The 14,816-nt window shown below is 37.9% G+C and overlaps 1 protein-coding gene across 7 annotated transcripts in view; it reads left to right on the top strand.

The window, feature by feature from the left end:
* PHLDB2 (pleckstrin homology like domain family B member 2) overlaps positions 1–14,816 on the top strand; it is a 107,711-nt gene that overhangs the window by 63,436 nt on the left and 29,459 nt on the right. For 6 of the 7 annotated variants that reach the window (XM_057696237.1, XM_057696238.1, XM_057696236.1 and 3 more), the window contains exons 6-9: positions 3,054–3,182; positions 8,687–8,842; positions 9,813–9,923; positions 12,880–12,969. In XM_057696237.1, coding sequence (XP_057552220.1) covers positions 3,054–3,182; positions 8,687–8,842; positions 9,813–9,923; positions 12,880–12,969 — 486 coding nt within the window. The remainder of the gene's footprint in view (positions 1–3,053; positions 3,183–8,686; positions 8,843–9,812; positions 9,924–12,879; positions 12,970–14,816) is intronic. The other variant, XM_057696235.1, reaches the window with a different exon arrangement.

The following is a 14,816-nucleotide window of genomic DNA, read 5'->3' as shown; positions in this document are numbered from 1 at the left end:
CTAGGGAAATCACATTCTGGTCTTTGTTTTATAAACGCCCCTGTACATCTGGATCTTTCTGGAGTGTTCTGATTCCTTATAATCTTATTCTTTCAACAAAGTCAAATTTGTTAAATATATTAAAAATGCATTTTAATTCATTTATTTCCTGAAAACAGATTTATGAATCCCAAGAAAAAAAGCGTTGTGCTCTCTCCCAATTTGATGTTTGGAAAAAATCGCTGTGCCTGTAGTAGTTAGAATAGGTGATTTTACCAACTTAAATCTGAGGGAAGAGAATAACACCTGGTGTTAATATTTTACATGTAAAAAGCTAGAATCCCTGAACCCTGGAATGTCATCTAATTTATCCAACTATTTTACCTTCGCTGTAGAAGGTGATACTTTCAGCTCGAATTAGCTGCTTGCCTAGGGTTAATTTTTCTTTGAAAACTTCCTGGACGATAACTAGAAGAGATGTCTAAATTTCTTTCTGGCCCAGAGCTGGTCTGCTTTTGGCTCTTGTAGAAGTGATCTCACCTCTGTGGCCCCCTGTGATTTATGGCTGGGCCCATCTGCCACTAGTCCCGCTTTCATCCTTCCTCTTACTTCCTTTGCCCTAGATTTGGCCCCAGTGAGCTTTCACTCTGAGCCCCAGGTAGCAGTCACAGCATTAGTGATAAACCACAGACAAGCCGCAGAAGGCTCTGATGGTGCCTGCTTGCGTAATTCTTCTAACTGCCCCCTTGTATGGAGTTGCAAAACGTTTTGAGCACCTCAGAAGGAAGGCACTATGTAAACATAAGGTATTTTTATTAATTGTTTATCTGTGCGTATTATTAACAATTTAAAAATTGAGAGCATCCGAGGAATAGTTTGGTTATTTCCTCAGAGCTGAGACCTGTGTTTTAGGCCAGTGCCTTTCCATAGTATTAAATATTGTATCAGTTTTTTTTTTTATCAAATATAACTTTAAAATTTAGAGCTTTGCACATTTGCTATTCGATTGGAGTGAATAGTTTTCTTATTTATTTACCTTTCTGTTTGGAACTAGAATGGCTGCAACTTCTGGTGATACAGTACCTAGAAATAGACCTCTTCATGGATAAAATTCTTTTGCTGCGTGATGGGGCGATCTTGTATCTGCGCACAAGGGAAATAACACATTTGCTAAGCCAGAAGACGACCAGTGTTCTGTATTGTTGGTTTTATTAAGGGAAAAAAAATTATTAATTCTAAAGCTAAAGACTAAATCTAACTGGCACTAGGATATTCGGTTTTACTGTGAGGTAACACTTGAGAATCCTTGATTCTTCGAAGGATGCCGTCACTTTTTCTCACTCCTACGCAGCAGCGGTGCACAGTGAGCTCGGTTCACATTAAAGACTGAGGGAACTTTCTTTCTTTCTTTTTTTTTTTTTGTCCAAGTGACTTCTGGGATCTTAATACCCCAATTAGGGATTGAACCTGGGCCCTCGGCAGTGAAAGTGCCGAGTCCTAACCTCCTAACCACTGGACCGTCGGAGAATTCCCTTTTAGGAAACTTTCATTATGGTCTGCTAAAGTCTAGGTTGCAGAATCATTTTTAGGTTGATATATGAAGTAGGATTCTCAGTTTTCTGACTTCTAGATTTAAGCATTTGGAGAAAAAAAGAAGTGCTTCTAAATCAAAATATACATTTTTAAAATGCCCTTGAAATTTTAAAATGTAAGCCCAAAGTGGAGACAAGTGTACTGGTGTAGGTATTGATGTCATGTAGTTTTAGACTTAAACTCTAACATCTTTTATAAAGAACCTACATTTATGTTTACACGGGAAATCATGACCATTTGGATGAAGAAATGATAGTAGTATAAATTTATAGGGCCACTTCAAATCTTCATCCTTTAAAAAAATTTTCTGTGATATGCTTAGAAGCCAGTTTTATTTATACCAAATCAATAGTGAACATAAGAAAGTCAGGTGGTGGTACATATTTTGCTTATTGAAGGGGTCAAATGGTGGTGGTGCGTCCATTCCACTAAAGTGCTTTAGTTTAGGCTCAGAGTGTTACACAAGGAGAGATTTAGGTCTGAAATTTACAGAAAGGGAACATAAGATGGGAAAACTGGCACTCAGCGGACGGAAGTTTTGTTTCTCAGTTTAAGAGGCGGCCTTGGAAGACCGTGTAATACTGTATTACAGTATTTGCCTGTGGTACCCTGGAGAACATCCAGGGTCACTTTGGAGTGTGTGAGTTGGGAGGGATTCAGTGTTATTGTCTCCTTTCTCTTCTATTCTCTGATTCCTTTCCTTTTTTCCCATAGTCCACGTTTCAATTATTTTTTTATGTCAGTTATTATAGGAAAGTCTTTATGTCAGCAGTAAATGTCACACCTTTGGTGTATCTGAGCTGTCTCACATGCCTTCCTCTTGCTGCTTTGTCAGTCTTGCATTTTTACTTGCTCTCTCAGTGTCGGAATTAGAAGCTCTCCTTGGCAACAGATTTTCTAATTGCTTAAGCTCTGAAGTTTGCCAAAGAGCTAGAACTGTTCCAGATAACCAGGGTATCAACTTGTGCACCTAACATGCTTCTAACCTGAGAACAAAATTTCAGTAATTTCTAAAGCTCGCTTAACACATGCCTTCAGCACACTGGACTCTGACAGTGCTCGAGGTAAATGACGGCTATCCTTTGTCTGGTTCCCTGCCAGGTGACTCTTTGCAGGGCTATCTTAGGAATTCGCTTGGCATTTCTTTTGTCCTTTGTTGACCATTGACCAACGTGAGCGTTGCTTCCCCTGGTTTTGTAACATAGTGTCAGGAAGGAAGGGAGGAAGGAAGCACAGGGGTCGTTGCCAATACCCGATGGAGCGGGCTGGGTTTGGAGGATGCAGAAACGGGGCCCCTTGTCTTTCCCTCCACTTATACCCCCTTATCCTAGTCACTAACGAGATATGTTTCTACATTCAGAGGATGTCTGGAGTTTGTGTGTGTTTGCTTGTTTGTGTTATCCTTGGGAAATGTTCACTAACGCCTGCTTGGGGTGTGAAGGTAATTTCTATTCTTCTATTTTCTGATTTCTGAACTTCAGGAGAAGGTAAAGCTTGATGCTGAAAGGGAAAAACTAGAGAGGCTTCAGGAGCTTTACTCCGAGCAGAAGACCCAGCTGGACAATTGTCCTGAGTCCATGAGGGAACAGTTACAACAACAACTGAAGAGGGTCAGTAGCAAACAGGAATGTGCTAGTTGTTCTTTGTTTTTTTTTTTGTTTTTTTCAATTAAGTTCCACTTACCTATGGCTTCTTCCTTCATATAGCATAAATTTGCATAAATTCTGGTCATTAGATATGTTTTAAATAGAAATATGCCTGGTGACAGTATATATTATTCCATGTTAATCAGCTGAAAAATTCCTTGTTGGAATCCTTCACCTTGTTTATAATGCAAATATACTTCCCCAGTCCTTCTTTGTAACAAGAGAGAGCTGTTACTGACCTGTAACCAACAAGATTGTAGCATTTAAATCACCTGACATCTTTTCCTGCATTCTGTTCTCTGCTGCATCTTGCGTACTGTTTGCCCTCAAATGTTTTTCTTTTCTCCACTTGATTTTATACTCCTGTCCACAAATTTTTCTATTCTTTGATTTGCTCCCCACCACCACTCATCATTTGGCTTTTCTTTTCCTTTGTTCTTCTTAGTGACATTGAACTCATTAGCATGATCACAGCAATCAAATAAGATCCAAGATGCAGGGCATTCAACATTTCCTCATACAAGCTTCATACTTTTTTTAAAACTTCATGCAGCATAGATCTTCTGGTTGAACTTTATCTGGTTATTCTTCGATCTTTAATGTTAGCAGTGTGGAAACGACCTCGATACTTATCTTCCTAGGTGGATAGCTTTGCAGACACTAGCAAGGCCACTTAATATTTCATAGCCTCTTGACAGCTGGGTTATTTGCTCTAAACAGCAGCCCAAATAGACGGTGGCTCTGGGGAGGCAGTCAGTAACAGTCTTGGACTTCTAAAGGAGTCTAACAGTAATTAGTCCGAAGTGAATAACAGTTTTATGATTCCACATGAGCTGGAAAGAAGACTTGTTTTATTCATATTACTATGTCTGTACCTTCTTGGGCAACTTGGAAAAACTCAGTTAAGATAGCACACCCTTGGATATGTGTATAAAAACAGACGATTGAACTTGGTGTACCCCCCAAAAAAAATAAATAAAAAAGATAGCACACCCTTGAAAATGTTTAAGATCACCTTAAATAAAAAAATCCTTGATACCTCTGAGTATCACTAGGTTATGAAAACTTACAGTTAAAGCTTTTCAATGTATTGTACAGCTTGAATGCATCTTAATAAAGAATACCCATTACAGAGAGTTTAAACTACAGCATAACAGTTCTAATAATTTTAATTTTTTACAATGTTGAATCAAAAACGGTTTCAAAAATGTTTCTTCCCCTTTACTCATTTTATTGTGTACAGCTTAATTTGCTATAAGAAGATAAAACTTCCTGTCCCTCAATGTCCCAGTTCTCTGAAAGTCTTATGATAAAAATGATTGGGAAAAGAATAGTGTTTGTAAAATTATTTTAATTTGTCATTTTTTTGTGTTTATGCCAGTTCACAAAAGAGATTGGGAAACTGATTTTTTAATATTTGTCTACTGTTTTTCAACTTACTTTATTGCTAAAGATTTTACGCTGTCTCCATAATACTTTATTTAGAGTCAGAAGCGTGGTTATATGTTTTGTTCTTCCTTTCCTTTAGTTATCCAGTTATTGTTTGTATTCTTTATAAATATTGCTTCAAATAAAAATTGGTAGATGCTATCAATAACCTGGAGTCAGCATGATATGAATAACTACTGTTTGCTTAATCTGTTAGATTCTATAGGATGACTGATAAATTTGTATATGTCAAGAACTTTGGCTGCAAATGAGGAAAGGAAATGATGCAGACAGCCTACTCCACTAACTGAAGGCAAAGACTCCTTCCTCTTCCTTTCCAAGCAGATCACAAAATTCTTATCTTAAAACCCCTTTCCTTAGGAGAGAAAACTGGCTTGTGCTAGCTTCTGTTCACCTGATATTAAGAGAACTAATTCTGTTTTCCAGGGATACATGATGACCAAAATAACTCCTTACCAATCCTTTGGCTTAATCAGTAAACTGTTCCCTTATTTCATGAGAAGTCCATTCATACTGGAACTTCCTATGTTATCACAGCTTATTTCCCTTCAGACTTCAAACACTCCAGAATAGCACTTCATTACAAAGCTTTCCCCAAGGCATTCAAGCGAGATTCATTGAAGTTGATTTTATTACAACTAACTTCATTAGGTGGCAGGTCAGACAAAACAGAAAATAAATGAATGGGAAGAAGATCGTTTTCTTAAACGGTATGCTGTCTCAAAACTTAAGCTGAAATTGTAGAATGATTTTGTGCATACAGCACTTTGGATGTGTGACTGGGTTTCTTACCCCTAAATCATTGCTTTAGAAGCAGGCTACAGTTTTCATCCAATGTTGATTTCATGGCCTGTGGTTTAATATAGTTGATAACAGGCTCACCAATCGAATTGTTCCCTGGGATACAAGTAGTGTGGGGAAAAAGCCGTGAAGATAAATGAGCCTTTCATTTGCCAGGAGAGGCCTGGCTAGCATGTTTTCTTGTGTTCTGATATTTATTCAGCTGAATGGTTGATTTCATTCTCTTGATTTTTAAAAAATTCTATTCAGTGATATCTACAATTAGGAGGCTTTTTTTTTTCTCAGTAGCTCTACAGTGTGTTTATCCTTTAATCTTGGACAAGTCATTCAACCTCTATGGGCCTCAGTATCGTCACGTATAAAATGAGAAGCTTGTACTAGATGATTTCCATTGTCTTTTTCCAAATTCCGAAGGTATGCAAAGAAGTGTTTGACAATAGCGCGAAAGATGGAGAAACAGTAACAAACCCCGAGCTCCATTTAAATTTGCTTTCAACGTTGGCCTTGAGCTGTTATGAGATGATTCCTGTGATTTCTCCTGGCCATACCACACCTAGTCTCTTCTTTCTCCTCCTCTGCTAGGCAAAGGAAACATAAAGTTGTGCTTGTAAACTTCTGCCATATACGTTCTCAAAAATGTTATTGGAAAGAAAAAAGGACTTCTATTGAATTTTCTTTAGCACAGCTGTTTTATTTCCTTTCATGTCTGGCCTTTGAACTTGCCAGCCAGTAGAGATTTGTCATGTTCTCTTAGCGGAGAAGTTTAGTTAAATTTTTCATTCAACTAGTCATACACTTGACTCTGAGCTTCTTGTATATGTTATTCTGTGCTCAACTAAACTACTCCTGCCCCCAAATTCCATCTCTTGAATTCTTATTCTTATCTAAAATCTTGTAAAAGTTTTTTCCCCTCCCAAATTGTTTTTCTTTCACAGTGTAAGTTTATATACACACGTTTTAATGGTTTAGATAACTTGATCAGATGATTACACCAGAGGAATCTGAGTGCTGAGCTTAGCTTTAATTTTCAACTTTCCAACCTAGTGTGCTATTATTTTCATGCAGTGGTTTAAATATTTACTACAGAGAAATCAATGGCTGTGTGACCTTCATGTGGTTAGAGTAACATATGTTACACATTAACCAGATGTGGAGTAAACGACTGACTAGCATAGTGTATATATTGTGAGCCATGTGCCCACTTTGAATGAAGATTCTTTATAAACTAAAAAAAAAAAAAAAAGCCTACTAAAATTTTTATCTCAATAACACTTAGCTGCAAGCCAAGTTTAATTGAAAGACCTTAAAAACTTGAATATGGAGACCTGTATAAATAAATATATCACTGATGTTTTAAGATTACAGATATTTTGTTTCAAGACATAACACTAGAGTTATGTCTTAATTCCTTTAGTTGTGACTAGATTTGGTCCAAATTCATTAATTCCTGTAGAAGTTACAAGCATGAAATGTCCGATAAACTTGAAATGTCACCCAGTTGCTTGAAACCAAGACCACTTTACATGTGGCCAATTAAAATGTAAAGAAGCTTTAAGAAATGCTGGATATGTTTTTCAAACTGTTTTTCCTGTTCTTAGGCTTTGAAAATCCACTGTCTGTGTTGACATAATAATCTTGTTGCTATAGTGTTGGTTGCAATTTCATGGTAGCTAATAGTCCTTTTGTGAATCATCCCCAGGATAAAATTCATTCCAGAAGATAGAAAAAATTCCATTTGATTAGAAGACTTAATTTATCACTTACATAAAAATCAGGGAGGGGATGGTGTGTTTAAATACTGATATAGATCTAATTTATCAGATATTTATTTGTCCAACTCTTTTTAATGTGTTGATTGAAAAAAATGCCCTGGCACTTTTACCCACGTAGTGCTGTAAGGCATGCAGTCCAGCTGCCTTTTTCTTTTCGGTTATTAATTATTTACAAATTATATATGTTTTTAAATCTTCTTTACATACCACATTGACAGTTCTGTCATAGGCTCCCAAAATAAGGACTTTTTTGTTTTGTTTTGTTTTGCTTTGAAGTAGATGGGAGAACAATTCATACAGCATGCACCAGTCTCTGTTTAGACACAGATTCACTCCTGTCTGCAGACATCTTGTGGGTTGGAGCATGCCTCTTCGAGACCATCTGACTTTTATGTTCTTAAATGTCCTGAAGATTATTCCTAGAATAGCAGTGCTTAATGCTTTGAGTCCCTCTTTGTGCCTGAAGAACGCTGTGGTTTCACTCTTTCTAGTAAAAGGTTTGTAGACAGTTTTCAGGTATTCACAGAAACCCAGCTTAAGAATTCCAATTTTCAGATGCTTCTGAGGACTTCTCCCTTCATTAAAATTATTTGAGCATGCATACCTACATATACATATATAGAGATCACAATATATTATAAATATACTTTATATATATTTCATGCATGCTCAAAATACAGATATTCATTTAAAATAATGTACATATACTACTCTGCTTGTATGTACATTAGAGAACATATATTGAGAAATTGTAAAAGAAGAGGAAAAACTAAAAATAAATATAAAGAAGGTCTAATATTTCTTCCTTACATCCCGGTGCCTTGTGTAGTATGCCATTTGAGGTACATATATCCCTCTTAGAGACCTCTGATCTCTTATGTATGCCGACTTTTGAATCTTTTTTTTTATAGTCAACAACTTCAGAATATTGAATTTAATCTTTACACTAAAGTCTCATTTCATTTGAAAATTTGTGGAAAACAGGAATTTTTCTCAAGAGATTATATCACACCTTTGGTCTACAGATAATGTTTATTTATTGAATTCTTTTTATATGTCATGATCCATTTTAAAGCCACCTGGTAGATTTAAAGTAAGAATTCCTACCACCACAGAGCAGTCTAAAACCAATGGTGAAGATGATTGAACTTGGTGTACCCCCAAAAAAATAATAAATTAAAAAAATAAAAAAATAAAAAATAAAACCAATGGTGAAATAAATGCTGCCCTCCCACTCCTAATCCAGTCCCTTTCAATTCATCCTAAAGTCACTGATCTGGGGTTTAACTCCAGAGAGAGGATTATCATGTTCTAACCTTGGTTCCCTGGTCAGTGTTATAACTGGAAAGATATTTTGGACTTTTTTGCTTTTAATAATCTTTTCTTTGTGTTAAGAAGGCTGCAGCCATTCTGCTGTGTCTTGTTTTCATTCCCTTTTCTCCAAAGGATGCCGATCTGTTGGATGTTGAGAGCAAACACTTTGAAGACCTGGAATTCCAGCAGCTTGAGCGCGAGAGCCGTCTAGATGAGGAAAAGGAGAACCTGACCCAGCAGCTCCTGCGTGAAGTGGCTGAATATCAACGGAACATTGTTACTAGAAAGGTACTTTAGCCAGGTGTCATTCAACGTAAAAAGTCAAAATATACCCCTCTCCATGTGACAATAATGATTGTTAATATAGCTCTAGCCTGTGTCCATCTGTCTGTATGGCTGTCATATCTGAACATCTTTGTGTGTTTAACCACAGGTCACATTTGGCAGTTTATGGAGCCTGCCATTTACATGCCACATGGTGCTCCAAACTAGACAAACCGAGACTTGTTATAGTCATTGCAACTTGATGCTGTAGATGCATTTATGAACATCTGATTTTTTTCTTTCATGTGAAAACCAAGGTAGAGAAAATCAGAAATCTAGATATTTGTTTTAAATTACTTGCTTTTGCAATCATAGTAAGTCGATTCAGAATAATTCTATGAACAGTCTGTTTTAGAATTTCTCCATTTCCATTGCCCAGCAGTTCTCGTAGCTGGCTGCTAGTTTATTACCATTAGAAGCAGGCTCATGGAATGCTGTGTAGATGACTGCCTCCACCCAACCCTGAGCACCCAGATGTCCAGTCCAGAATTCAACCCTTGTTCCAGAATTTAGACTCTCACCCCATTTCTCAGTACTAAACCAATAAAATTGAGGGAAAAGACAATAGAGAAGGTGACTTCTTAAGCTTTTGGTTTAAATAAGAAATTCTATTGTTTTTTTTCTCATGAGGCGTCTCCCAAGATGATGCCAAAAATTCATTTATATTCTAACACAAGATTTCCTGTTGACTTCTGGGTTCTTGAAATAGATTTTAAATCACTTGGCCTTAGGTAAAGAAAAGCCTTGAGCTTGTCAGTTCAAAGAAACTGCTCACAGTCTCTGAGTAATCATCACTGCCTACCTACCATCAACGAAATGTGGTCACCCTGCTTCAAGTTATAAACACTTTTTTTCTCCCTTTCACAGGACAGACTGGCAAACCCTTGAATGTCTAATGGACATCTTTCTGTGGTCACTTTTTTTGTCCCTCCAGGAAAAAATTTCTGCATTGAAAAAGCAAGCTAATCACATTGTCCAGCAGGCTCAGAGAGAACAAGATCATTTCGTGAAAGAAAAGAATAATTTAATAATGATGTTGCAGAGAGTAAGTATTTCCTTTTCAGCACTGGTTGCACTAACACATGGGCTCCAACTCAGGGAAATTTGCTTCCATCAAAGCAAGTGCCTTTTAATAAAGAATAGCGAATTATAATTTAAGGAAGAATTTTCTATATACATTTTTATTTAATCCTCCACATTTGTAAGCTGAAGCTCTGAATGATTAACTATAATTCAGAAAATAAGCAAAGACATTTTCTTGATGCTTTTCCCACAGTGTGAAAATCCAAACTATGGAAAATCTGTACGTTTTCTGATTTTCTTCTTTTAAAAAAAATCATATTTTTTCATCAAATAGGGAAAACATATTCTGCTTTTTTTACTGCTGTCAAACATTCTGGCTTAGTTGCTCTGGTGTTTTGAACTCCAATTTGCATGTGAGTCTTCCTGGCAAATGCCACACTGGATTTAGTTGGCTTTGTTGGGAAGGTGGACACCCCATGTGGTGTCCTCACCAAAGGGACTATGTTCCATCTGTCCAGTACCTGATGTGCTGCATGGAAAGGGTTTCCTTTGTCCAGCCTGCAACCTAATAATCTCTTAATTTCAGGGGTGAGACGCCAAAAATTAAAGTTGATGGGGCTGGTCTCAAGACTGAGCCTTTGCATGTAGGCCACTCCCTAGGAATGTGACACTTGGGATCATGAAAATATGAGATGGACTCAGAGTGGAGTGCAGGAGAGAGATCAGATCTCAAAATATGAATTAAAGATGAGCCCGTACCTTGGTCCCACATAGAAGAAATGTAGTTGGATCGTTCCCATCTTTGCTACTTAGACATTTTTAGGTTGAGAAGAGAGAGGAAGTTGGTCCTTCACATACGATTATGAGTTCACTCGAGGTGCCTCTCTCTGTAGCCCAAGTGGATCCCTGGCAGCCTGTCTCCTCCTGCTTCTTCAGCACCCAGAAATCTCCAGTTGGAGCTGGAGATTACAACCCTATCCTCTGCTCTGGGGATGAAATTTGGTGCCACTAGCCTCCCCAACAACTTTTGCACACAAAATTCAAAGGCATAGCTTAAATTAGATAGCGTAACATACAGTATTTAGTCTCTGAAATTTTACCAAAAAAAAAAAGAAAAAAAAATCACTTAGTGATGGATTTTTTTTAATGGGTAAGCACAATATAGAAATACCATTTCCTCATTAAAATATACAAAATATAATTCTCTTGTAAATATTATGGTTCATAAGTCTTCAGATTTTTATTTTCCCAAATTGATATATAGATATATCTCAGTCCCGATAAAAATCCCAATAGATTTTTTTTTTGTAGAAATTGACAAATTGATGCTAAAATTTGCAGTTGATCTTCATTATTCGTGGAGTCTGTATTTCTGAATCCACCTGCTCACTAAAATTTTTATTTGTAACCCTAAAATCAGTACTTGTCTTGCAGTCATGGATGGACAAGCACAGAGCAGCGAAAATTTTGAGTCACTCAAAGGACACGCGTGTTCCCAGCTGAGACTGAACAAGGCAGTGCTCTGCCTTCTTGTTTCAGCTTTCCTACTGTAAACACGTATTCTTTCTGTGGACTATTTAGTGCCATGTTTTTCACATTTTTGTGCTTTATGGTGATTTTGCTGTTTAAAATGGCTCACAAGCACTAAAGTATTGTCTGGTGTTCCTAAGGGCAGGAAGGCTGTGATATGCCTTGTGGTGAAAATATGTGTTAAATAAACAGCTTTCAGGCATGGCTTAGTGCTGTTGGCTATGAGTGTAGTGTTAATAAATCAACAATGTATATTCAATAAGACATCTTTAAACAGAAACACACATAAAACAAAGTTGTGTAGTGACCATCACTTTGACCAGAAGCCCACAGGAGCCCAACCCTATATTTCCCCCTGAAACAGTGGTTCAATATTCACTAATTCAGCGTTCATGGCATCATTACAGAACACAACTACTGCAGATAATGGGAATCGACAGTATATGAAAGTATAAAGGGCATAGAATAGCCGAAACAACTTTGAACAAGAAAAAAGCTGGGAGGATTTGTACTATTTGACTTCAAGTTTTACTATAAAGCTATCATATCTAAGAGGGTGTGGTGGTGCTGGCATACAAATAGACATATAGATCAAAGAGACTAAAGAGAGTCTAGAAATAGACCCACACATATACCCTCTATTGATTTTTTTTTAAAACTTTTTAAAAAAATTAATTAATTTTATTGGCTGTATACGGTCTTTTTTGCTGTGCGCCGGCTTTCTTTTTAGTTGCGGTGAGTGGGGGCTACTCTGTTGTGGTGCGCAGGCTCCTCATGGTGGCCTCTCTTGTTGCGGAGCACGGGCTCTAGGCACATGGGCTTCAGTAGTTGCAGCACATGGGCTCAGTAGTTGTGGCTCATGGGCTTAGTTGCTCCGCGGCATGTGGGATCTTCCTGGAGCAGGGATCGAACCCGTGTCCCCTGCATTGGCAGGCGGATTCTCAACCACTGCACCACCAGGGAAGCCCACCACTATTGATTTTTGACAAAGGCTCCACGGCTATCCAGTAGGGAAAGGAAAGTCCAGCTTGTGGTGCTGGATCAACTAGGTAAACATGGAAAAAAATGAGTCTCAACACCATCCATTCTCACACCACGCATATAAATTGAGACAGATTATTGACTTAAACATAAAAATTAAAATGATAAAGTTTCTAGAAAATGCAGGTGTGCAAGTACACCTTCATGGCCTTGGAGTAAGCAAAGATTTCTTAAAGAGGAAATGAAAAAAGACTTGTATCCAGAATGTATTAAAAACTCCTACAACTCAAAAACAGTAGATAAACAACCAATAAATACATTTTTAAAAAACAGACGAAAGACTGGCATTCAGACACTTCACAGAAGAAGTTATGTGACGAGTCCATAAGTTCCATGAAAGCACACTCAACGTCGTTAGTCGTCAGGGAAATACAAGGTTGACTCAGCTTAATGTTGTGTTCCTTCAGGAAAAGGAAAATCTTTGTCATTTGGAAAAGAAGTACTCCAGCCTCTCTGGTGGGAAAGGGTTTCCTGTCAACCCCAATACTCTAAAAGAGGTAAGCTGGGATTTTACGTGTCCACTGGTATCACCTTAGAACTCCGGAGATGTCCCTCAGTTTTATGCGATTCGCTGACGAGGAGAAACACTAACTGAAGTGACTTACGAAAGCCCTCAATACTTTGACGGTTTTCTGCCTTTCATTATTTATGCTTTGAGAATTTCAGGGACTATCTTTGTGTCTAACGCAAAGGGTGTGTGTGTGTGTGTGTGTGTGTGTGTGTACTTTGCTTAATAGTGACTGTGAATCAACACCAAGTTTCAAAACATTTAGGATCCAGACCAACTAGTCTTAAATTCTCATCTTTCCTTCCTGCATTTTCCTTTCTCAGGTTCTCCTCTTTCCTACTTTCTTCTCTTTCTCCTAAGTCTTCTAGAATGTGACAATGCCCCCTGACATCTCTATCTTCCCCCCCATGTTGTCTATGCAATTTTCCCCCCTAAATTGGAGAATCCTGTCTACATTAAGTTATATACCCTCTTTCTCCCAAACATCCCCCAGGCCCCATCACCACCCTTTCCCAAATATCTTTTTATAGACCTCCACTGCTATAATGGTAAAATATTTTAAGTCTAATTTGGAAAATTAAAATCCTGACTAAGGAAGAAGATTGCTTGCTTAATTTTTTTCAAAAAGCTCAAGAAAAATCTTGCTTCTGCATAAAAATTTTCATAATAACAGAAACCCTTTATAAAACTGCTTTAAAAAGACAGCAGAGTTAGGAATTCCTTCTTAGAAAGTAGTGTGTGTGTGTGTGTGTGTGTGTGTGTGTGTGTGTAGGTATGTGAAGTAAGTGCTCATCACATAATAGGTGTGACTAATATGTACCTCAGAAGCATTTTGTGAAATGTTTCCAAAAAACTTTATTAGACCATTCAGTTTCGTAGTTTCTCTCCATTATTTAGAACACAGAACCAGCAGACTGACTGCAAAAAGGGTGGTTGTGAATGGCGTGTAGTAGAATAAGATTGTCAGTGAGGTGGGCAGGGGCTGGGTTTTGTGTGTGATGTTAAAGAAATATGGCTTATTTTTTGTGGGTGGGAAGCCACTGAGTGATTCTGAGCAGGGACGTGACATTATTTGAGGCCCATTTGTTAAAGATCCCTTTGGGCTGCTGCACTGGGTTATCAAGAGGAGATGCCGGGTAACCAGTGCAGCAGTGACTGCAGTCGTGTAGCCTGGGGGCGCTGGGGGCTTGGATTCGAGCAGATGAAGAGAGATGGAGAGCATTAGCTGGATGCAGAAATACTTTGGAGACAGTGCTGACAGTTCTTGCTGACAGCTTGGCTGTGGGGATGACATAAATTAAGGGCGTTGTCAGGAATACTGCCATCATTCCAGCTTGGATCATGAGGGGAATGGTGAGCAGCCGTGACTGAAATAGGCAAGACTGGGGAAAGAGTAGGTTTAAGAGGGAAGAAACGCAATTTGACTCTGGACCTACTGAGTTTGAAGGGCTTGTGTCTTCCAAATGCATCAGATAGGCTCTAAGGTCCCTTTACCTCTTAGAAGAATAAAATCTTTCCCCTTCTATTCAACAGCTGTTCTTATTCTCTGTAGTCCTCCCATTGTCAAAATCCCATTTGGCTTTTTGTCTGTATTTGTGTGTCTGCAACTGTCATGTTTGTTGAGTGGCTGTGTGTTCTTCATGTCAAGCAGACTTGGCTCAGAAGATGTTTTGATTCCTTCCTTCCTTCCTTCCTTCCTTCCTTTCTCTCTTGCTTTCTTGTTCTTTCTTTCTCTTTCTTTCTTTCTTTCTTTTTCTTTCTTTCTTTCTTTCTTTCTTTCTTTCTTTCTTTCTTTCTTTCTTTCTTTCTTTCTTTCTTTCTTTCTTGTTCTTTCTT

This window comes from Hippopotamus amphibius, chromosome 10 (assembly GCF_030028045.1).
Source record: "Hippopotamus amphibius kiboko isolate mHipAmp2 chromosome 10, mHipAmp2.hap2, whole genome shotgun sequence".
Classification (NCBI taxonomy): domain Eukaryota; kingdom Metazoa; phylum Chordata; class Mammalia; order Artiodactyla; family Hippopotamidae; genus Hippopotamus; species Hippopotamus amphibius.
Note: the sequence above shows the minus strand (reverse complement) of the source record. Positions and strands in the feature narration are given on the sequence as shown.